The sequence below is a fragment of the Centroberyx gerrardi genome, chromosome 4 (assembly GCF_048128805.1).
Source record: "Centroberyx gerrardi isolate f3 chromosome 4, fCenGer3.hap1.cur.20231027, whole genome shotgun sequence".
NCBI classification, from domain to species: domain Eukaryota; kingdom Metazoa; phylum Chordata; class Actinopteri; order Beryciformes; family Berycidae; genus Centroberyx; species Centroberyx gerrardi.
In genome coordinates, this window is record NC_136000.1 from 19,111,946 (window position 1) to 19,135,723 (window position 23,778).

A 23,778-nucleotide genomic window follows, 5' to 3' on the forward strand; every position below is an offset into this window, starting at 1 on the left:
TACGTAACGCATTGTCTCTCGCATACACATAAAGCAAATCCTCACACACAGATGAGCACACACAGCTTCCCTCCATCTCTCTCTCAACTGTGTGTGTGTATGTGTGTGTGTTTGTGTGTATGTATGTGTGTGCATTTTCTTCATGGGGAGTATATTTGGGTGGCTGCAGGCTGTGTCAGAGTCTGTGGTACTTCTGCCTCCATTCTCTCCCACTCTGTCTCTGAGGAATCTCACAGAACGCAATCTCCACAATCCCAAAAATCCATGTTGGTGAAGTTATTCCTCTTGACTTTGTCCATTATATGGACATGTTTCACGTTCATGTGATGTCAAAATTTCCTTCAAATGCTCTCATATTCAGGGTGAAATGAAGAAAGCATGAGCGTAGACATTCCCTTCAGCCACACTGTCTCTATAATTTTGCATTTTCTGGGATTATTTTGAGTATTTCATCAGGAAAGATCAATGCTAATTACTGCTAACCTAAATATCTTCAGTACTCATCTGAGCCCCGCATCTTTATGATGGCTTTGGAAAACACTGTCTCAGCTGCCGTTTCAGACTCTCTCATAAATGCTCAATTAGGATCTGGTTATTGAACAAGACTGTTATTGTCATGCTCCTCAATGGGAGACTCCAATTTCTTTGTTGATAAGGGCATTGTCATCCTGCAAGCCATCGCTCCCATCAAGAGCGAAATGCATCATGGGATGAAGGTGATCACTCCCATTAGATGGAAAATGCAATCTGCTTAGCCCTCTTAGGGATGATTGGGTTGATTTCATGCCAGGAAATACACCGCACCAGAACCCTTCTCTTGGATGGAACATTTTGTTAGTGTGTCCTTCATTTTGACATTACGCTATGTAGATCTGTACGTCTACATTAGATATGGATTGCAAAATGCTACTTCACATTTTAAGGGGCTATGCAAGCAGTAACTAAGTTACTAAAACAAAACCAAAAGTGTGAAAATATGAATTTTCTAGTTTGAGGCTGGTATAGAAGAGACACACTCTCAGACTGTAATGTGGATTTAACATTACCATTTTTGTCTCCGCAGGGAAACGTGTTAAGAAAGATTCTCCTCACGCGCTACTTTGGAAATCAAAGGCTTCTCTCCAAGTCAGAGTTTGGGAGTGGAAACTGCTCATCAGGAGGCTTTGTCAAGCCGTCGTCTGGAGGTACCAAGAACCCCAAATATACCCAGCAGCAGCTGCAATAACCACTCACTGCTGAGGAAACAAGAGCAACTAACATGACAGTGCTCCACTTCTTAGGGGAAGCGCTCTTTGACAGTCTGTGGCAGACTTTGAATCTGGCTAAAGGAAATCCTAAGCACCATATAAATATATATTTATATCCAAATACAGATGCTGACAGTTGCTTGGAATAGTTGATATTTAGTAATAAATCACATATGACTTTGCACACATCATTAGTAATGTTACACAATCACTATCAGTTCTGATAATCAACATTAAACTCGTGCAGGAAGTTCTCCTGTGCTGGACTCTGACAAGCCAGGCAGCAGCGTGGCGGAGATCCAGTGTCTGCTGGACACCGTGGGGGCATCAGAGCTGGTGATCGACCTCATCGTCAACACCAAGAACGACCGGGTGTTCGAGGAGAGCATCCTACTGGGCATCGCCCTTCTCCAGGGAGGAAACACGCAGATACAGGTGGGCGATATAGACACATACACAGACAAACACTCACACCTACACACACGCATACTCAAATGATTAGTTTATGTCCGCACCGATGAACTGAAGCCCAGGATACTCTCACAGATTCAGATTGTGGAGATTTATGCTGATTTGCCACTCTCCCTCCCATCCAGAACTCCTTCTACAGCCAACTGTACAAGCAGAAGAAGTCGGAGAGGTTTTTTAAGGTTTTCTACGACCGCATGCGTCTAGCCCAGCAGGAGATCCGAGCCACCGTGTCCGTCAACATGTTTGAGCTCAGCTGCAGGAAAAGGGACGATGACGGCGACATCGCTGGTATCAGGTTGAAGAAAGGTACAGCAGATTGATGATTCACTGTAAGCTTTCCTAACTTAAATGATCTGAGTGTGGCCAAAAAACATTTGTCACCACTGCTCTGTGGGACTGACACACTTCTACTCTGATGCAGCAAACTCATACGTGCGTTCTCAAGGATGAAGGTGAAACAGCAGGGTAGTGATGTCAGAGGAGCACACATTGAGTCACTCGGTCAGAAAGTCACGCTCTGAGCGTATTTTCCTAGACACGGGACAGGAGTGCAAAGCATTGACGTCACAAACTGGGTTCAAATGTGAACTTGAAACCCTTACTCATTCTGCTTTACAGTATGTGTGGTCCCTTTTTAAAATGACTGAACTCCAGCTAGGCCTTCAGTTACAACAACAGTGGCTGACAAATCCAGAAAGTCTCTCGCAAATTCTGTGTAATGACAGTTGGACACAAAGGCCCCTAATCCAGCAGAGATTATTATTACCCCACATATTGCTGCGCTTGACTCCACTGTACTGTATCTGTGATCTTTGTTGCTCTGCTGACCTCTGAGCAGACTGTTGTTCCCAGTGCCTGCGGTCACATGTCAGAGGCCATGTGACGGCCCACATCACAAGCTTATCAAAAGACCATTGTATCAAGATCGGCTGTTTTCATACTCCAGAACCCCACTCAACAGTTGGCCGCTTGTTGGGGGGGGGGGAGGGGTCTCTGAATTAGTTTTTTGAAATAAGTCGACCAATATCAAACGATCAGCTGCCATTGATCTTTACTCATGAAATGTTTAAATATTTCAGGTGTACTTTCACCCACACCCATTAACTAAGACCCATCTTAAGATAAGATAAGATGAGATAAGATAAGATAGCACTTTATTGATCGCCTTGGGGAAATTCAGGTGCCACAGCAGCAATTGGTGGACAATGCCAAGGAAGTCAAGTATGTTTCAAGTACAGGAAGGTAATAGAAGAAATAGGTACTAATATAAAATAAAGGTAAAAGTAAAATAAAGGTAATGTACATAATATACAACAATAGAGACTTCGATCTTCCACTAAATGTTCACTCAGCTGTGTCTCTCTTCCAGTAAATAAACAGTAAAATCATCTTGTTTCTGTAGGGAAGGACTCCGGGCTTCATATGAGGGAGGAGATGCGAGGCCAGTTGAAGGAGGCCTCCTCGGTGACCTCCAAGGCCTTCTGTGCCTTCAGAAAGGAGCTGGACCCGGACCTGGAGGGCCTGGGACAGAACAGCGAGGGGCCTGGAGCTGAGGAGGCTGCAGAAGAAACTCAGATGAGTCCAGCCATCACCATAATGAACCCCATCCTACGCTACCTACAGCTGCTGTGTGAGAACCACAACTCAGACCTGCAGGTACTGGCCCCTTAGAGGAAAAACCTTGTAGTCGTTAACTTTATTTCAACACAATCTTTATGTTGAGTGTATTGAGATATATATATATATATATATATATATATATACTGTTAACCTCACTGTTGTTTTTCTGCTCTAAATCCAGAACTTCCTGCGCAACCAGAACAACAAGACTAACTACAACCTGGTGTGTGAGACCCTCCAGTTCCTGGACTGTATTTGTGGCAGCACCACTGGAGGCCTCGGGCTGCTGGGCCTCTACATCAACGAGAGCAACGTGGACCTGGTCCGCCAAACCCTGGAAACCATCACGGAGTACTGCCAGGGACCCTGCCATGAGAACCAGGTAGGGGCTGGATGGGCTAGTTTTCCCAAATAGAATCAGCTTTTCTTGCCCCCTCACAAGTAGAGCTGAACAATTAATCGAAAAAACAAAATCGCAATATGCAATATGCAATATGCAATATGCATCTGCAATTTCCAAATCGCAGAGGCTGCAATTAATTGCTTAAGAGAGAGGGGCGTCCAAACTGGCTTTCTAAACGAGGTGTAATCTATGGCCTATGAATCAAGAACAATATTGGTGAAAACCTTTCATCAAACTCAAACTCAGTAAATCCTGCACACTGACATCTATTTTTGTTTTAACAAAATCACTTTAGAGTCACTCATTAGAGTGTATCCCCAACTTGTCAAACATGCAAATTACTGTGACTTGTCTGATAAATTTTGTTGCAATCTGATGTACTTTGATGCCCACTATAGCTCCATTACTTTTCCAGACCTGCATAGCCAAGCATGAGTCGAACGGCATTGACATCATTATAGCGCTGATTGTCAACTCCATCAACCCCCTGGGGAAGCATCGGCTGGACCTGGTGCTGGAGCTCAAGGTGAGCGTCACGTGTCTCTGAGTGCTGTGAGGCTGCTCGCTATGACGCACACGCATTAAAAGCCATACTTAAAAGTACATACACTGAAGCTATACTTTCTAACACTCATCATCTGCAGCACTAGAGGCTGAGATCCTGATTACTAGGAGTTGATTTTACAAATCTCCTAGTGTTCAAATAATACATTACAGTGGATGGTATTTTTATGATCATCTTTATCATTTGTATAAGGAATGCAGGCTTTCTTCTTCAATTAAATGGTTTATTTCAGTTTAAAATTGTATCCGTGAAGTCCTGGTCACTCAGTATTGTATCTGCAGGGTAGAGTTGATCAGGATGTGATGGTCGTTGTTCTGTCCCTGCCTTGTAGAATAATGCCTCCAAGCTCCTATTGGCTATCATGGAGAGTCGCCATGACAGCGAGAATGCAGAGAAGATCCTCTACAAGATGAGACCCAATGAACTGGTAAGTGCACACACACACACACACACACACACACATACACACACACACACACGCAAAGACAGGCCCTATCTAAAATTAATCTATTTTCAATTGAATGTACTGTAAGGAGCAATGAATTGCCTAACTTCTGTGCAACAGGTGGATGTAATGAAGGAAGCCTATGCCCAGGGGCTGGAGAGCGAGGCAGAGGAGGACAGTGTGGGAGACCTGATCAAGCCCAAAGACGTCGGACATAACATCTACATCCTGGCCCACCAGGTAATAACGCCCAAGCTGGTTCAGACTGAGGAGGCGGCATTACTGCACTTTCTCTCTCATTACCCCCTTTTGCTGACCTCAGCACCTTGTAGTACAGGAGTGTGTGTGTGTGTGTCCACATGCATGGGTGTAAGCATGCTCCTATTTGAGTGTATATGTCCTGTGTGCCAAAGGATGGAGGAATGTGGATCTGTAATAGAACTGCTCTGCCAGTTTTCTAAAATTAGCTCCAGGATGTGTCACTTCTCCTGCCGACAGGTGGACTGATTCATAGCTGTAGGTGTTCTCGTATCACCCAAGCAGGTAATAGTCATTGGATTATTAAATGAATCTGGTTTGCCTCCTCCAGGGTGTCATCAGTAAAGAAATCAGAAGGGAGTATTGTGCCAAGACGGAGTGAGAAAGGAGTTGTTGTGTGTGTGTGTGTGTGTGTGTGTGTATTCCTCCCTCTCTCCCTCCCCTCTCTCTACAGTATATGTCAGTTGGAGAGGACAGACCAAGTCTAGCGGGTTTTCACTTCTGCTTTTTCAGAGCCAAGTGTCAGACGGGGTATTTTTGTCCAGCCAACAGACTAGTTTCATTATGACAACGCAAGTCTTTTTGACTGTTCCACTGTTTTTTGACCCCAGAAAGTGAAACGCAAACACACACCTACACTGATGACACACAAACAAAAGACGCCGAGTGTTCGAGCATCTGTTAGAAAACCCGTCTGTCACTACTTGCCGCGGCCTGCCGAGCGACGGCTGCCATGTTCCTGGTGTCTGTCAGTATTTTCTGTGTGAGAGATAATAAATAAAGCCGGCTCAATTTATCACATGCAGCTAAACAAATAAAGAAAAGAAAATGATATAGATCATTCTGAAAGTGAGGAAAATAAACTGCTATATCTTGATCTAGAGGATATACAGAATTTGCTGGTATTTGCTCCAAGTCTGTATTGTCATGTCAGACTGCTTTTGTTTTGATGTTTTTTCCTTTTAACTCTCTTGAAGTTGTCTGACTGAAACATCTAGAATTAAAGCTTTGTATGTTGCAAGATGGTAGTGTTGCAATGATTTCCTCCTCTCCTGCAAAGTTGCATTAAATATCCATTAGTTTGTTGATCTGAGACCAGTCCGAGAACAGTTTTCATCTTGGTGAAGTCTTGGTGAAGTTCATATGCTCAGATCTGACCAGATGAAGTATAATATTCTAGGTTGTTAGGGTGTCAGGGTGATGAGTAGGAATGCAACTAATGATTATTTTCATTATCGATTAATGCATCAATCATTTAGATTAATCGTTTAGTCCATAAAAAGTCAAAAATAATGCCAAATGTCATTCACAAGTTACCAGAGCCCAAAGTGAGTCTTAAAATTGCTTTTTTATTCTCACCAGCTGCCAAAAAAAGTATTCATTTTATAATGATATGAAAGGGTGAAAGCAAGCAAATCTTAGCATTTGTGAAGCTGTAACCACCAAATGACTAAAATTATTAATATCTTTTATCAAAATTTGAATCAATTAATCTTCTGGCGATAGACTAATCTAAACTAATTACTTGATTAATTGACAAATCGTTTTAGCTCTAGTGGTGAGAGAGACATTCTTTCAATGGCAGGACCATGTTGGCCCTACTGTGGGTGAAAATGAAAAGAGAATTTCCCTTTGGGGATCAATCACATTCCCATTGTTGTTATCATTTAAAGGCTTCGTGAATGTGTTGTCCGGTGCTGGGCTGAAACAAATGCCTCTGGTCCTTGTGACTCTTGTGCTGCGTACTGTGAATTGAAAGTGAGATGAACGAACAGTGTTTTATAGTAAGCTGTAATCTTTTTTGGATCCTAGCTGGCCAGACACAACAAGATCCTTCAGCAGAGCCTGAGGCCGGGGTCGGGGCTGGGAGCGGGGGCGGGGCCGGACCCTGATCATGAGGAGGACGACGCCCTTCATTACTATGCCAATCACACAGCGCAGATAGAGGTAGGCCTCACCGTCACCTCCTCCAGCTGTCATCTGAATCCCAATAATTCAGAACGTTCACATTGTGTGCAGCTACACACCCATAATGAGGATGTATCGGATATCTATTTGCCAGATTGTGCGTCATGACCGCTCCATGGAACAGATAGTGTTTCCCGTCCCGAACATCTGTGAGTACCTGACCGAGGAGTCCCAGGTGCGCGTGTTCACCACCACCGAGAGGGACGACCAGGGCAGCAAGGTCAACGACTTCTTCCAGCAGTTTGACAACCTGTACAACGAGATGAGGTGGCAGAAGAAGATCCGCAGTAAGTCTGTTGCTCGGGCAGCAGAAACAGTCAATGGGGTTATTACTAATGATGAGTGTGATCCACAGTGTCTGGGTTCTGTTATTACCAGTGTAAATTGTTGGGCCTGCACTGTTTGTGTGTGTGTTTTGAGTCTTATATCATTATGGAATCCCTGCACTAAGGCTTCTTGTTATGTCTGTACAGAAAACAAGGCTCTGTTCTGGTTCTCGCGGCACATCTCCCTTTGGGGGAGTATCTCCTTCTACCTGGCCTGCCTGCTCAACATTGCTGTGGCTGTTTTCTACCCCTTCGGTGACGACGGAGACGAGGGTGAGAATTGCTGATTCTTGCTACTGAACTTGTCTGTGTAATGCGCCGGCTTGAGACGGAGCGGTCGTTCACGGACAGATCCCCGCTGCATGTGAGCGAGGAGTAAGCCTGGCCTGGCCTTGTGGCGAGGTTGAAGCTCGTCTGGGTTCTGCCAGGTATTATTCATGCTGGGAAGAAGAACTATCACTTCCTCTCAGGACGAGTCTGCTGCTGTGTCAAACCCACTGTCTTTCTACCTTGTCAGCGTGATGGATGGACATGGATTAATCTAATTCAAAAGTGCATTGAATTATTAAATGACCCAAACCCAAAAGCGCATTCTATGTTTTATGTATTTCCACTAAAGTGGTGAGTTCAATTGAGCTCTTCAAGTCTGCCACACCACAATCCAGGGATTGGTTTTCTTGATGTTACATCAAGGTTATGCTTGGCATTTCAACTTTTTTGAGATCTGATTCTTAAGATTGGATTTCATGAGATCAGTTCGCCGTGCGCTGGCTCTCATAGGTCTGCTAAGGTTTTATTTAAATCTGTTAAATTACTTTTTCCCGCTCTCCCTCTCCATGTGTTAACATTGCTTGTATGCAAAGTTGCCTGGATTGTGTTCAAACTTTGTAGAATTCTGATCCCAATGTGATCCTTACCACTTCTATATCAAGTTTTGAAGATCCAATAGCAATGGGAGCAAAATCAGATTTTTGTATGTTCAGACCTGTCACTTGATGTGTGATCAGATGATTCAAGTCGCATTGAAACAGCAAATCCACCGAAGCCTTAGTGACCTGCCAGCAGCCTTAATGCTAGAGAGTCTTTTGCCTTTAAAGCGTTTTTAGCAACAGATCATCACAACATCGCACTTTACTAAAGAACAATGAGCCTCATAAACACTTTGGCGGTTTACAGTGCCAGCTAAAGAGACGGTTGTTCTGAGTGATGAAGTTGGCGGTCCCTATGGGCTACTGTTTGACATTTCAAAGTGTCGCCTCTTAGTTGAAGCAGAGACTGTGTTGTGCCAAGTAAAGCACTTAACTCAGTTGAATAATTCAATAGAGAAATGCCACTTGTTCTCAGAGCGTTAACGCGGCGTACACTCTGTTGATGTTTTCCTCTCCTGCCCAGGCACCTTGTCCCCTTTCTGGAATATCTCGCTGTGGGTGGCGGTGGGGGTGTTCACCGCCTTGCTGCCCGTCCTGCCCAAGCCGTGGGGCATCCTGTTCTTCCTGGTCTCCCTCATTCTGCGTGCCATCTACACTATGGGCCTCGGTCCCGCTCTGCTGTTGCTGGGCACTGCCAATGTAAGCAATGCGAGATTCGACCCAACTGATATGTCGGTTCTTGTCAAAAACAGTTTTTATCTCTCATCCTTGTCCTCTTCTTGTCTTTCAGCTGTTTAATAAAGTAGTCTTTCTCGTGAGCTTTGTGGGAAACCAGGGAACGTTCACCCGCGGCTACAAAGCGGTGGTTATGGACATGCTGTTTATCTACCATTTGGGCTACGCCATCATCTGCGTCCTGGGCCTGTTCGTACACGAGTTCTTCTACAGCTTCTTGGTAAGAATTCTCTCACGCGTTTTACTCCCTTTGTGTTGTGATTGTTGTTGAGTATACCATCGCTTCAGACCGTTCGAGGAATCTTTGTCCTGAATAAATGAATTTGTTGATGTGTTTGCGCGCCCACAGCTGTTCGACCTGGTGATCCGGGAGGAGACGCTGCTCAACGTGATAAAGAGCGTGACGAGGAACGGCCGCTCCATCATCCTGACGGCTGTTTTGGCCATCTTCCTCGTCTACTTCTTCTCTATCATTGGCTTCCTCTTCCTCAAGGACGACTTCCGCATGGACGTGGACCGCCTTCCTGCGCCAGGTCAGAACTCCCAAAACCTGCTAATCCACCCTTAACCATGGTTAAGGGTTACAGTATTTGTAATCAACTTTATAAGGTGAGAGCAGAAGACAGAAAGCTTCTTTATAACCTGCTTCTTTCTCTTAAAGAGGCACATTTCTAATCAATACAGTAATGGTTTCTACAATAGAAACGGCATAGATTTTACTGTAGGTATAGCTTTACTAGAGTTAGAATTCTAGTTTTCTCCTTATGGAAGAGAGATGCAATTATGACAATACATCCTACTCTATACTTGATTCACGCTGTGGCCTTTGTGCCACTGCATTTAACCTTAGTTCCACTTTCAACATCTCGTAAAGCTGTGCTCTCTTGCAGTATTATCAAAAACCTGTGTGTGTGTGTGTGTGTGCGTGTTGGGCGGGGAGACGAGATAATTATATAGTGTAGCTGTCGGGTGAAAACCTTGTATCTCCAAAATGTCAACTTTTCAGTAACAGAGAAAAATAACCTTGTTTTTAGCTTGGTGGCGATGCATTTTTGACATTATCCAATGGGTTTTGAAAGGGTTTCATAAGCCTGAGAAGTTAGTATTTTCTCAACCCATAGAGAGGCATGTAATCCTTCAAAAGAAGTTAAAACATGAAAATCAGCAACGATAGGATAGTGTGTGTTTTTAGGAAAACAATTTTATTAATTGTATACATGGTAACACATGTTCTTAGGCACTTTGTCTGCCCATCTGATACGTGTGTTTATATGAATGTGTGTGCGTGTATGTGTTTTGAAAACACTGTCTTCAGGAGCATGCATGCGTGGGTGTGTGTTCATGAGCTCTGGCACTGTGCTCCGGTGGTCAGGAAGACGACCTGCTAGCACGTGTGTGCACCTGTTGCATAACCTGGTGGCCGCACCATTCTGTGTTTCGCAGAACAGAGCAGAGCAGAAACAGCGCTGGGTTATGTAACCAGCTGGGCTCGGCTCTGTCTGTGTCTGTTGGCTGCGGGCTGCGCTGCCTGTGGGGACAGCCGCAGCTCCGTCAAACCTCAGGAGCACCCTAACCCGCCCCGCTGCCGCCTCTGGGCCCTGACCCCCCGCTCCCTGCCCCTTCGGCTCTGCTTCTTCTTCCCGCTGCCTCTCGTCCCGTAGCCCTGCCTCTGTCCTGTAGCCCGGCACGGTAGGAAGCCTGTCAGAAGCCTGTTGCCCAGGTGTACAGCTCTCCCTCTGTCTGGCTGGCTGGCTGAGCTGATCACATTCAAGTAGGCTTTGTTGAGGTGCAAATGATGTGTTCAGTTTTTGTTCAGCCACACTTCACCACCCACCCAGCACCTGCTGCCTGAGTTTACATAATGTCTGACTATATCTTTCTTGCTGATTTTAGTGGAGTTTAGAAGAATTGGTAGAAGGAGTTTGATGCGAAAGCACAATCAGTGTCAATGACTAGTGGGCAATATTTCAGTCATTTGTTGTAATGATATCTGCGTTATCATCAGTAGTCAAATAAACGTATTATTTCACATTTTTAGGAAAAAGGGATTTTTTGAGTAATAGTGGAGCTGCTGACTCGTGTATGAGAGACAGCTGCCCTGACTCCTCACCCAAGTCTGCTCCTGGTAAGTTTTTACTAAAAGCTGCTACAGAATGTCCATTGAAATTACATTTCTCCCTATGTACTTTTTTTTTATTGATCCTGCTTGACAACCTACCAGTTTTGAAAGTAACTATTTTGAGGACAGTTAGTCTTTATGGCTGGACTGGGGTATATGTGTGTGTGACCTTTCCAGCAGCAGTCAGCTCCTGAAAGGTTACACACACACACACACACACGCACACACACACACACACACACACACAGAGAGGCACATACACACATGTATTTGCATATTTGCGAACACACACACACACACACACACACACACACACAAAGAAGCATGATGAGGCAGAGGGGGTGACTCACGCTGTTTGTTCTCTCCTGTGCATCTTCATGGATCACCTGCACCGTAGGGGCAACACACGTGACCTCATCCACATCTTTCTCTGCCTCTCTCCCTTCATCTCGCCCTCTTCGTCTGTCATGCTGCTTCTGCCATTTCATATTTTATCCCTCTAGACTTTCTTTTGTCTAGTCCTTCTACTTGTTTCATGTGGGTGGGAGGGTCAAATTACCCATTTGTCCTTTAATCATGCCATTATCAGCTGTTTCCATGGAAAGGCATTTTATTGTTGACTCACCAGAGGGTTGTTCTGGTAATCAAAGGCAGTTGAGTGATAGTTTTCTGAATGAGGTCAGGCTGTATTTGAATAACGAAAGAGCTTTCTTGAACCCACTGTTACTCATTGCTTTGTACCTTGAGAAGGCCTGCACTTGGTACACACAAACAGACACACAAACACTTTCACACACACTCTCTCTCTCTCTCTCTCTCTCTCTCTCTCTCTCTCTCTCTCTCTCTCTCTCTCTCTCTCTCTCTCTCTCTCTCTCTCTCTCTCTCTCTCTCTCTCTCTCTTGCTCTTCACACATGTTTCTGTGTGTCTAATTGCAGATGAGGACGATGGGACAGAGCGGGTGTGCGACACTCTGCTCATGTGTATAATCACGGTGTTGAATCAGGGACTGCGTAATGGAGGAGGCGTTGGAGACATCCTCAGGAGACCCTCCAAAGAGGTCAGGGAACCTCACCATGAATGAATGAATGATTTGCTTTGTTTGTAATGGTGTGAACTGTTCATAAATGGCATTTGTGCTGCTGCTATGGCTGCAGCTGTTGCTTATAACGACAATAAAATAATTTTAGTGATGGCGGAAGTTGACTTTTTCTCCATATTCTCCCTGCGATCGGACCATCCAGGAGCCTCTGTTTGCGGCCCGCGTGGTTTACGACCTTCTGTTCTTCTTCGTTGTTATCATCATCGTTCTCAACCTCATCTTCGGTGTGATCATCGACACCTTCGCGGACCTGAGGAGTGAGAAACAGAGGAAGGAGGAGATTCTGAAAACCACCTGCTTCATCTGTGGTGTGTACAGCTGTGCTTTGCTCAATATGTGCAGACTACAAAATGATGGTGACAGAACAGCATAATATAAAGGCCTACTATGGAGAAAATTGATCTTGCTAATTAGGTTGGCTAATAACAGCCTGCTGCCACCACTTCATTCTCCCAACCCCTCTGCTCATGTCTCACAGGGCTGGAAAGGGACAAGTTTGACAACAAGACGGTGTCTTTTGAGGAGCATTTCAAGGCCGAACACAACATGTGGCACTACCTTTACTTCCTGGTTCTGGTGAGGGTGAAAGATCCGACCGAGTACACTGGTCCTGAGAGCTATGTGGCCCAGATGATCAAGGTCAGTAGACTGTATTACACCCACTTACTACACAGTCAATGTCCAGTGAAAACAGCACAATTAATGTAACACATAGTTTCATCATCATGCGCCACAAGAGATGCATCTCACCAGCAGCTGTATCATCAGAACAAATGAAATTACAATAATTTGCTTTCATATTGTTTCTGCAAGATATATGATGATGTAAAAATGTAGGGTTTTTTGCATTGAAATACACTATTCTTTGACCTGACACAAGAAGACATAAACAACACCCAAGTTTTTGTTTATTATTTCAGGGACATTTGCACCCCACAGCATAGTGAAAATGTAGTACACAAACTACCACACTCATTTCACATCCATAATTCAAATTCCTTTTGGTGAGTCTTGCCAGTCAGCATGCAGATGCCATAGTGTTGGAGCCTTAAAGGTGTGCAAACCATCTTTTTCCTCAGTTAGGAGACTCACACAGTGTACCAGAGAATCCTGAGCGTCTACAGCAGACGAGTGATAAAACAGCCCCAAAATGAGACTGAGCCTTTAGGCCTGTGCCAAGCATCCCAATTTATTCTCCTTCCCCCCTCGCTGTTGGAAAGAGACGGGTCTCTGTGTTCAGGTAGTACAGCAACGAGTCTGTGCAATGCTAAACCCCTAACCTGCTGGGACATAGTGTGGTTAAATAGTAATTAAACCTAGTCGAGCTCTATTATCATCAATGCAGCAACTTGCTGCACAGACACACAGACAAGAAGTTGAAGGATGTAAGGGCAACAAAAGGTGTTGCCATGAGGTTAATGGATTCAAATGAAGCCTTGGAGCACAATGGCACATTTCGTGATTAACATTCAGCCGTGATGGGCATAAGAATGGTTGCATAATAATGAACAATTTGCATAACAAACAGGTGACAGACATCTATTTAATATGCATCAGCAGGTCTTCTAACAGGTCGGTACTCTGATGCCAGGCCAAGGTATCGGTGCATGATGAGGTAATGATGAGTCAGGAATTTATATTAACACCTTCTAATATAAAACAGAAAGACTCACAAAAGACACAAATTCAGGCTATTTACAACACAGCTAAATGCCACTTTTTATATATATATTTTATCAATGTGGTACCAAGGAACTTTATTAAGACTGTGATCTTTATTAATAACAACATGAAAAGGGAGCAGCAGTGTAGCCCAACAGTCACAGAGACACCACATGGCCTCAGGTTCGATCCCAGCAACAGCTGTGTGTCCATTCAAATTGTCCTTAATTGACCTGAACCCCTACCTGCTCATGCATTGTAAGTCGCTGAGACTGAAGAGGTGGGGGGAGGGGGGGGGGGGGGCTCTGCAGTCTGGGCTCTACTTGTTAAATTCAATCTTTATTATAATCTCCTACACTACAGTTTCGGGGGGACAACTCAACATGGAGCGACTGGACTCATTAAGACTCTGCCATCCCCTCTCCCTCTCCCTGTCTGCATAGAGCTGAAACCTGATGATCTCAAACACACACACGCAACACACACACACACACACACACACACACACCCAGAATGTGTGCATCTGGTTGGGTAGGATAGAATGATGTGTCGCTAAGCAAAAGAATAGGATCGTGTTACACTGAGCGTGTTGTGCATGTGGTTGCGACTCTCTGTGCGGGTGTTTGTGTGTAAAATTATGACAGCAGCTACAGGGCTAGCAGGTACTGCAGCAGCCACAATGCTGTTACATAACCCATCTCAAGTGGCCTGCTAATAGCTCAGCCCTGCCTGGCACGTGCTCTCCTGTCCCCTTCTCTCTCACACATACTCTCATGCATGCACACACACACATAGACAAAGAGTCGCTATCACATCATGAGCCCTCCATTTCCTTAGCAACGCAGATGTGACACGTTGTCAGCAACCGGAGCAGCAGCAGAAATGGCTGAAAAAGAAAAGGAGCCACTAAACTTGTATTGTGAAGTGAGGGCAGAGGTCAGATTTGACCTGTGAGATGTGGTAGAAATGTGGTTCAATTAACAAACTGCTCAGATGAAGAACTTGTTTGTGTGTGTGTGTGTGTTTAGTAACTAAATTGATAATGTGTTTACCCACTTATCTGTAGAAATGTCTGGTACACTCTTCTCTGTGCAGTACATCATTGTATCTCTTGTCTCTTTATCTCTCTGGTTGTTCATTACAAGTTTCCTACAACTAGGTTGTTCACCACCTGGAGCTCAACAATTTATAGTTTATATTCCTGGACAAAGTGCAGTAATGCATATAAGGTCAATAATGTATATTCTTGTGGACATAATACATCCCAAAATGTAGAGAGTGCAGAAGCAAAGAGACACTGATGTTTATGTTAAGCAAAATTGCAAACTTTTCAGTTGGTATTCTACAAAAATAGACATTTTCTATAAAACTTAAGATCTTTTTTGAGGTATGATGAACATATCAAAAACATTGCAATGGAATCGTGGAATTGCACTGCTTGAGAGGTTTTAAAGAAAATGTTTGGTCGGCCAGTTTACCATATCTTATGTTTACAGCAGGTACGGGAACATAACTGATGACATTTTCTTTCAATCATCTCAGGAAATGCAGTGTGATGATGTCATGCATTTTCTTTAATCTCGAGAACGCATAATTCATGAAGTGACAGGAAAAAGAATCATGGGGAAATTTTTGAAAAATGTGTAGTTTAGAAGAAAAGCAACCTGAAAGTCAGCGTTGGTCCTTTAATGTGTGATGTCGCTGACATCTGAGGTTGTTCTCGCAGTCTGTTTACAACATCAACACCGAGTCTTCCTGAGTTGTGTGCTAGCGCTCTGCACAGTGGAAGTCTGTACGTGGTGAAACGCGGCGGCGGTATGGCGACAGCAGCAGAGTGAGAGGCACATGAATGTGTGTGAAGTCATGCTCACTGAGGTGTTCAAATGGATCAGTGAAGCAACACAGAAACTGACTCATTCAGACCGTACAGGACAGAGTGGACTACTGTACTGTCTAATGAATAGCACGAGACATGGGTGGGACGCTTCAGATTGTATACAGCCACTGTTAAATCTTATCACGTTAATCCAAGGAAAGAGATGATGCTTCAAGCTGCACAAGTGACTGTATGTTCAAACAGGATATTATATGCACCCTGATTAATGTCTCTTAGCCCTCTTTATTTAATCTTTGAGCTTGCTTAATCCATCAGTTATGGCTGACTTGGTAAAACAGGCATCAGATAGTCCTCAATTTCAGTGATGTTGCACCTTTGTCTTTGAGCTCACAGAGCCTTCACTGTGTTCTGGACGCTGAGAGAAAGGAAGCTTTTCTTTTTAACTTTATTTATGCCAGAGGTCCAAATTAGCCCATGATTTTCAGGCAAGCTCATGTAGAATGACTCAATTCATACTGTGCAGCTCAGCTCAGCAGTCACTACTTAACCAGGCAGTCTGTTTTTCTCCTGTAGTCGTTGCTTGCTGGCCTCAGGAGGCCACTTTCTCCCTCCTGCTCCATTTCCCTTTTTTACTATATTAACTTGCAGTATTTAGTAGCCGGGTAGAGTTCTGTTTAACAGAATGTGTTGCTGAATGTCCCATGCTATCTTCAGTGATCAGTAATGACCCTAAAACACCTAAAGTGCAATGTGGAAAAGTTGCTGTTTTTATTGTCATCATAAATTAGTGTTGAGATTCTTCTGATAGCTCTAGAGTGCATTTTCTTTTTTTATATATATGGTAAACATTGTTAAATATGGTATACTTGTCCCTTTTATAGAGAGAGAGTCAGGGTAAGCGTCACAAACGATGGTATTTTTTAAAATTTAGTTGCTCGGGCCTCTACATGAACTTCACAGTTGGAGTGAAGTTAGATTTGGAGTGGGAATCCCCATGATATGTGATGGCTGTAAAAGTCTCCGCTCAGCAAAAAATGTGCTAAACTCATTACGTATTAATTAAAGAAACAAAAACAAATTAGCAGCTCTCCTCCCTCCTCCACACCTCATACCTCTCTCCACCCGCTCACCTCACTCTCCTGGCTTCCATCGCTCCTTTCTGTCCTCGGCGTCTCAATCCCTGCTCAGTTTTCCCTCTAGTCTATTCTTATATAAGAGGAGGTGGGAGAACACCTCACTCCTCCTACTGGACCTAGAGCGGTGCCAGTCATATCCCACTCTCAGCACCTTTAAAGTCATTTTTATCAGCAGAACTGGCGAAGGAATATTACATAAGATCAGCTGATGGCGATCTGTCTCGCTGAACCCTATCTCACTTTCACAGGTGCTCAAGAGCATGGGTGTAGAGACACACATGCACACACTCACTCACTCACATTTTGCCATACACATGTCCACGCAGATGCGCTCCCATATTACACACACCCACACATGTACAAACACAGACACATAGACACGCTTAAGTCCATTACATAATGCTATAGGTTCATGTTGCTCGCTGTCTGTGTTTTCTCATGGGATTACTGCAGACGGCTTGCTCTCTCCACTGCAGTGTTATACTGTGAGAAAAACTGATTATAAACAAAATGTGTCAGTTTTGCATGCAAGCATGTGCGCGCGCACACACACACACACACACACACACACACACACAAACACTACTCTCCCAATTGTGTTCTTGATAGACGACAGTGACTCATCCCTACATCAACAATGTGTTTATGGAGTGGGTGAGAATTGAAATGCCTGTTGCTGTTCATATTAGTGTATAATTGCTATCCACAGTATCCAGGAGACAACATCACTGGTTAAAAATTTTACTCTGTTAAACACAAAACTTAGACTAGTTTCTACTGACAGAATGATTAATTTTTAACCTCCACTCCTCTCTCCAATTACCAATATCTATCTGTCTAGTCTCCTCCTCCAGTGTGACTCTTGACTCTCTCTATAACACTCCCTGTATGTCAACGTAAATCCTCTTTGTCATTCTCTATGCCAACATACTGCTGCCGCCATCTCCTTGACCCACTGATTCAGCTTTCTTCCATTCCTCCCGCCTTTCTTAACCATTTCTCTCACCCCACCTCTACTTCTCTCCCTGCAGGAGAAAAACTTGGACTGGTTCCCCCGTATGAGAGCCATGTCACTGGTGAGCAGCGAGGGAGACGGGGAGCAGAATGAGATGCGCTCTCTGCAGGAGAAGCTGGACAGCACCGTCACTCTGGTGGCTCAGCTCTCTGGCCAGCTGGCTGAGCTGAAGGAACAGGTAAAGTGCCGCTTTAGACTGTTTTTCATAGAACAGTGGAAAAGGCTCTCGTTTGAACACAGTGTTAATCTGAACTCCAAGCCAAATAAATAAAGTCCTGTCAAGCCAAATTCCCTCATTTTTAAAGTATCAGTGAGGCTATTTCATTGTTCATTGTTCATCTTGTTTAACTTGTTAAACTACACGCTGCAACATTTTAATTTGTAAACAACCTTAACTGTACTGCCCACATAGTATAGGCCTCCTGCTACCTGATCTTGACACCCACAGGCTGCAGGTCACATGGGATAGCAGCACATGTCAACAGTGTCATTCAGTGATTCCCCTCTGCTCCATCTCTGCTCACAAATCCGTCCAGATTTTGACCCCATTGCACTGAGGACTGCGTCAGGCCTCTGATGTTCCTGAACACAACAGGACAGGCGACTATCATGTCAGGCGATTAGCAGAACGGAGCTGCCAGTGGGCCCCTGGCTGTTTGGATGACTAGCTCTGCTGCAGCAGTGTGACTGATCACTCTCATCACCTGCCTCCCCTGCATGTGATCCCAGTCACAGGCCGATCCTTGTTCCTCTTCTGCCAGATGTGTGAAAACAGCTCCTGCTGAGGGAGGATCACACTCCCATAAACAAAACAACAACCTCTATTGACCTTAGCGCGCGGTAAAATCACCCTGCAGATTGGTGCTGTGTAAAGGTGGCCTAATGGTTAGAGAGACCGTCCTGTAACCGGATGATCCCAGGTTCAATCCCTGTAACAGCCAATGTTGTATCCATTAAGAGGTGTGAATACTATTGACGTGTCCTTGAGGAAGACACTGAAACCCTACCTGATCACATATAACTATAAAATGTGCTGCTGAACACACACCTTATCTCTGAATCTGCAGTCAACTGCGATCTGTTTTTTGTTAATTTGGGTTCACAGTAGTTTATGCCATGCTTATGCTTATGCTGGCTAATCTGGAGGCTGGGGGTTAGCCAGGATATCTGGCTGCTTTTGTTGCTCGACAGAAATTATGGCTTACACCACTAGAATTGAGTGTGTTCATGCAGTGTAAGGTCGGGCCAATCCACGGCTCTGCAGTCACAAGGGAAGACCATTACCCTGCAGGACTCACATTAGCTGTGAGCCCAAACTGTAGGAACTACTGCTGCAGCTCTTCCCTCATTACAACCTCTGCCCAACTCAGCACCTTGCACACTCTACAGTATCAGAGCTGAGATGTGTGTGTGTGCGTATGTATATATGTATGAGTGTGAGTATGTGTGTTTGGGAGAAGTAATGGTTGAGTTTGAGGCTTAGGATACGGAATTTCCCTAAATCTGCATGTACAGCTCATTGTTTACAGGCCGGTGGCCTTCAATTATTGCATCAACACTGAAACCACCGCAAATGTGACGGTGGTGAGAAACCCGTCTTGTCTGATTCAAGAAACTTCCCCACACACTGATAAGAGTACAACATCCAACGTGCAGGTCGCAGCTCTGAACAATAACACGCCCACACTTGATGGTGCCCTCTAATGAAGTTTCCAAGGGGCAAGTTTGCTTTAAGTCATTTCAGTGGAGCTGAACGAGGCGATTTGCATACAAGTGTGGAGAGAAATCTTTGTATGCTTTGTATTGTAAAGAAACAATTTTAACAGCTCAGTATATTTTATAAAGGAAATTTAGAACCAATGCTTAACTGTCAAAGAGACTTAATTGTCTGAAGTGCTTGACATGACTAATGCAAGAAGGCTTGTTGCGTCATTCTGTGTTTATGTAACACTCAACTGATCCAGATCCATTTGTTGAACTAATGAGCCGCAGATTCATTCCGTTCCCTCTTAATGAGTTTACTCGCTCTTTGAGTAGAGTTTTAGAATTTCATTTTACCCTTACCTCAAGTTCAAATCGATAAATACTTTCGTTTGGAAAATAATTATTATGTATGAAGATAGTGGGAACATTGGGACCTGAATAATAACCTGCTCAGCAGAACAGAAATAGCACCACACTAAGTAAAGGTAATATTAACATGGCAATACTGATTTGCATATTATACGTTACTACACTGAAAGCCTATTTTAGGACGTCCCTGGTTGATTTTCTTTTTTCTCTCTCTCTCTCCTTCACAGATGACGGAGCAGAGGAAGAATAAGCAGAGGCTTGGCTTCCTGGGTCCTTCTCAGGCCAACCATCACATCCCAGCCCACTGAGGGGCTCTAGGCACAGACAGGGCAGCGCCTGACCCCTCTACTGGAGGATCACAGTAGAAACCACTCACAAACACACACACAAAACGCCAACCTCAAGCACAATACATTAACCCACACATAAACCCATAGTCACTAATGTCAAACTGCAAGGGTCCAGCAAGTATTGATGCACATACATTTTGAAATTGTTCCTTTTCTACGACACAAACAATGCCTTACTGGATACAAAACTGTGCCTCATGTGCGGTGATCCTCACCCTGGCATTGGGAACAACCTGTACACTCATGCCTTCTCCTATACTGAGGGACTCGTCCCTGTGAATGATTTGCCAGGCACGGCACACATTTGCCAATGTAGCGTTAGTGCGGCAGACAGAGGTCGAGGGAAAGGTTAAGTTAAGGTTAGCGGTTAAGTGCTGTCAGTCTATGGGCAGCCGTGTGTCGGCCCTCTGCATTCCTTGACTGACTGTGTGTGAGAGAGCGGACCAGCCACACACAGGTCAGTTATTGGCTGTGCTCCTACTGATTGACCCTCCAGAGGAAGAGTGTGTGTGTGTGTGTGTGTGTGTGTGTGTGTGTGTGTGTGTGTGTGTGTGCGATAACATCAAGTATTCTCCCCCTGGGCTTTTAGATTTCTATTGGTATTTATGTGAAATGTGGAGATCATAACTGGAGTATTATTATTGCGCTATGGAAAATTTGTTGTTCTTTATCTTGCTGCCTTACTCATTAACTTTTACCTACATTGCAATTCCTGACAGTGCACTTTTTTTTAAAAAATGGTAAAAAGTTCTGCTCATAACTGGAGACCTTGATTAGTTCTGGACATTATTTTTGCGTGCTGTGTCCTTTTTTGAAAATGCATTCACTGCACCATTTCATTTGCCTTTTTACAGAATTTTACAAAGTATATAAATAACAGAAATGTGAATTTAAATAATCTGATTACCTGTGTGGAACTTACTTGAAAGGTCTTTTTATGTCTAAATCTTATACTGGTACAGAGTGTAGTGCTGACTGAAGATGATATGGTTACTTTTACAGTTCTTTGTTACAATATAAAGATCCTCCTGTCGAGATATCAGCTAATACTGTAATATTTACTGTATCTTCTCATATCATCTTCATCTTCTACTGTTGGACTTTTTCTGACTTTGTTTTTTGGTCTTTTTTTTTTAACTTACAGTGAAAATCCTTCTCACTAGTTTCCTCTTGGACTGCAATTAATTGTTAGTCTGAAATTGTGTTTTTAAACTTGCACAACCAAATGGCAGATTATGAGTGCATGCACTTGATGGGAGCTGTCCTTTGATGCTTTCTATAAAAACAAAGTGTATAGATAGTGTATTTTATGTTGTCAGATGTTGTATTGTAATAAATTTGTAACAAGATAAGACTTACTGTCATGCTTTGAGTCGGCGGCTTTATGGAGGAATTTGCCTCAGGCGTTGTTGGGATTGAATGAATACCCAAACGCCCACCCACACCCCAGGCTCACCCTCACCCGCCACACACACACACACATCAGGCCGCGTCAGGCAGGATCATATTTTAGCTGGTTTGTCATCTAATACAAGAAGAAAAGTAAAAAAATACATTGTGTATTAGTGTTGTCACCACACTGCTATTCTGCTTACTTCATCTTGGCTTTTCATTGCAGCTAATTAATAGCTGATTAATGATACACATAGGCAAGTGGACTCATTAGACTCAGGACTTCTGTTATTATTTTCACTTCATGAGATTTAACACTATCCAACTTTCTTTTTCTATGAATGCAGGAATTTAAATAGTAAAAGAAGAGATTGGGTGTTTTTCTAGCAGAGGTGGAAAATAATTACAGCTGGAGCTCTAACTGTCCTTGAGTAGATTTCTTAGGTAATGTTTCTTTCATCAAGTGCATTCCAAAGTCTGTGCTTTCGCTTTAACAGATATTTAAGTATTTATCCCCACTATGATTAAAATGTCTTTTTAGTCATGAAACTATTAGGTATATTGAGGCCTGTCGTCCACACATCCATCCACATTGTTGACCGTTTAGTACTTTAGCACTTGTGTGACACATTTGGGATGATAAATGAATCAGCAGAGGACCTGAACTGGTCTTTTGTAATCCAGTCCTGTCATTTCCCCTGTATAGAGAAGCCCAGCCCTCTTGGCTTCAGTTAGCTGTTTACGCTGGCAGGGCTGCATTTGCTCCTGCCGCCTGTGACAGCCATTAAAATTAGCTCCACGCAGTGCCATAATAGTGAGCAGCTGTCACTGCGTAGACAAGAAGGGTAAAGTCCAGCGTTACTGGAATGTATCGGACTCAGAGAGGGGAGCAAGGGGAGGAGATAATACCGGGACCGTCATTCCTGTCTGCCAAAGTCTCATCGCCATAGTGCGCTAACAAACAAACACCCGCCGCCTTGGCCGGTATCTCTTCTCAGGCCGGCCCTGTGGTCAGCTGAGGTTTATGTTGTTCGCAGTGTAGTGAGAGAAAGGTTAACTTGGGTGTCCTTAGATACCAAAATCACTTTGTGTTTCTCTTCATTAGTAGGATAAACACGATGGTCCACTTCATTTCATAGTCACAGTGAACATGTTTAATGCACGTGAGCGGCGTATTATTTATGTACGCAACCTGAGACACAATTGGTTCAGGGCCATTTTTGAATGTCTTTGCAATCCACAGCCAAGAGTCACATGCTTGGCCTGTGTGTATTCAGGAGTGTGAACACGCCCTGAGGAGGACAATAAATGCAAGGCAATGTCCCAAACACCTCTGAGGCTCGGCTCTTTCTGCGACCGGCGCTTTATCCAATGTGTTTTGGAGTCAGGTGCTTTGACCTTGATGCACTTGAAGGGATTGTGTTTTCTGACCAAATCTTCAGTGATATTAACTTAGATATAACCTCACAATATATTTAACTGGATAAGTGAAATAGTGGATCTGAATTCATGGTCACACCACAATCCCTGTTGTTTACACATTGCTGAGTGAAAGTTGATCCAATTTGTGTCATCAATACAGATATTGATCTTCTCTGTCTTGTGCAGTCTTGTCTCCTCTTAAGACCCAGATCAGTTTCACTGGACACCAAGTTCAGATATTATTCAGTGTTTTTGCCTTGAATAATCAACACAAACAGTTGTTCCTGAGGGTGGAAGGTCTCTTTTTTTTACTGTCATTTATATAAATAAACTTGCCCTCGTGATGACTGGCATGTGACTTCCTGTGTCTGGCTGTGAGATTGAGCCTTTGTGGTCACATGATGCATCATAACACCCCACAAGCAGAAAACACCACAAACATCCCTGCCCTCCATCACGCTTAGCTGCAGTGTGTACAGTGTGAGCCCACATGCAAAATGCACCGTAAAACAGAATTCATAAATTATTCCCATGATCTCAGGCATTTCAGCATGGTTTATGAACTCTCTTTTATTATCCTGGGTGATTTAACTGGCATATGGGCACATCTAGTTAGAAACTATTACTTAAATAATACAGGAGATAGAGCTACTGTAAGATTTTTGGCACTGCTGCTATCATATGTATTACACTTGTGGCCAAACCTCAACAGTATTATTGCTTTTGCTATCCAACAGCGCTCCATTTTCACTGACAATGTTGTCT

At 43.8% G+C, this 23,778-nt stretch overlaps 1 protein-coding gene across 3 annotated transcripts in view; it reads left to right on the top strand.

Moving 5' to 3' along the window:
- Positions 1-21,545, top strand: part of itpr2 (inositol 1,4,5-trisphosphate receptor, type 2) — a 54,052-nt gene extending 32,507 nt beyond the window's left edge. For all 3 annotated transcript variants that reach the window (XM_078283299.1, XM_078283300.1, XM_078283301.1), the window contains 20 exons: positions 1,064-1,184; positions 1,495-1,682; positions 1,844-2,024; positions 3,121-3,374; positions 3,520-3,720; positions 4,157-4,267; positions 4,638-4,733; positions 4,872-4,991; positions 6,822-6,956; positions 7,072-7,264; positions 7,451-7,576; positions 8,696-8,871; positions 8,963-9,127; positions 9,257-9,440; positions 10,946-11,032; positions 11,963-12,084; positions 12,269-12,434; positions 12,605-12,765; positions 17,793-17,954; positions 20,077-21,545. In XM_078283299.1, coding sequence (XP_078139425.1) covers positions 1,064-1,184; positions 1,495-1,682; positions 1,844-2,024; positions 3,121-3,374; positions 3,520-3,720; positions 4,157-4,267; positions 4,638-4,733; positions 4,872-4,991; positions 6,822-6,956; positions 7,072-7,264; positions 7,451-7,576; positions 8,696-8,871; positions 8,963-9,127; positions 9,257-9,440; positions 10,946-11,032; positions 11,963-12,084; positions 12,269-12,434; positions 12,605-12,765; positions 17,793-17,954; positions 20,077-20,157 — 3,030 coding nt within the window. In that variant the 3' untranslated portion in view covers positions 20,158-21,545. The remainder of the gene's footprint in view (positions 1-1,063; positions 1,185-1,494; positions 1,683-1,843; positions 2,025-3,120; positions 3,375-3,519; positions 3,721-4,156; positions 4,268-4,637; positions 4,734-4,871; positions 4,992-6,821; positions 6,957-7,071; positions 7,265-7,450; positions 7,577-8,695; positions 8,872-8,962; positions 9,128-9,256; positions 9,441-10,945; positions 11,033-11,962; positions 12,085-12,268; positions 12,435-12,604; positions 12,766-17,792; positions 17,955-20,076) is intronic.
- Positions 21,546-23,778: the final 2,233 nt, after the last annotated feature.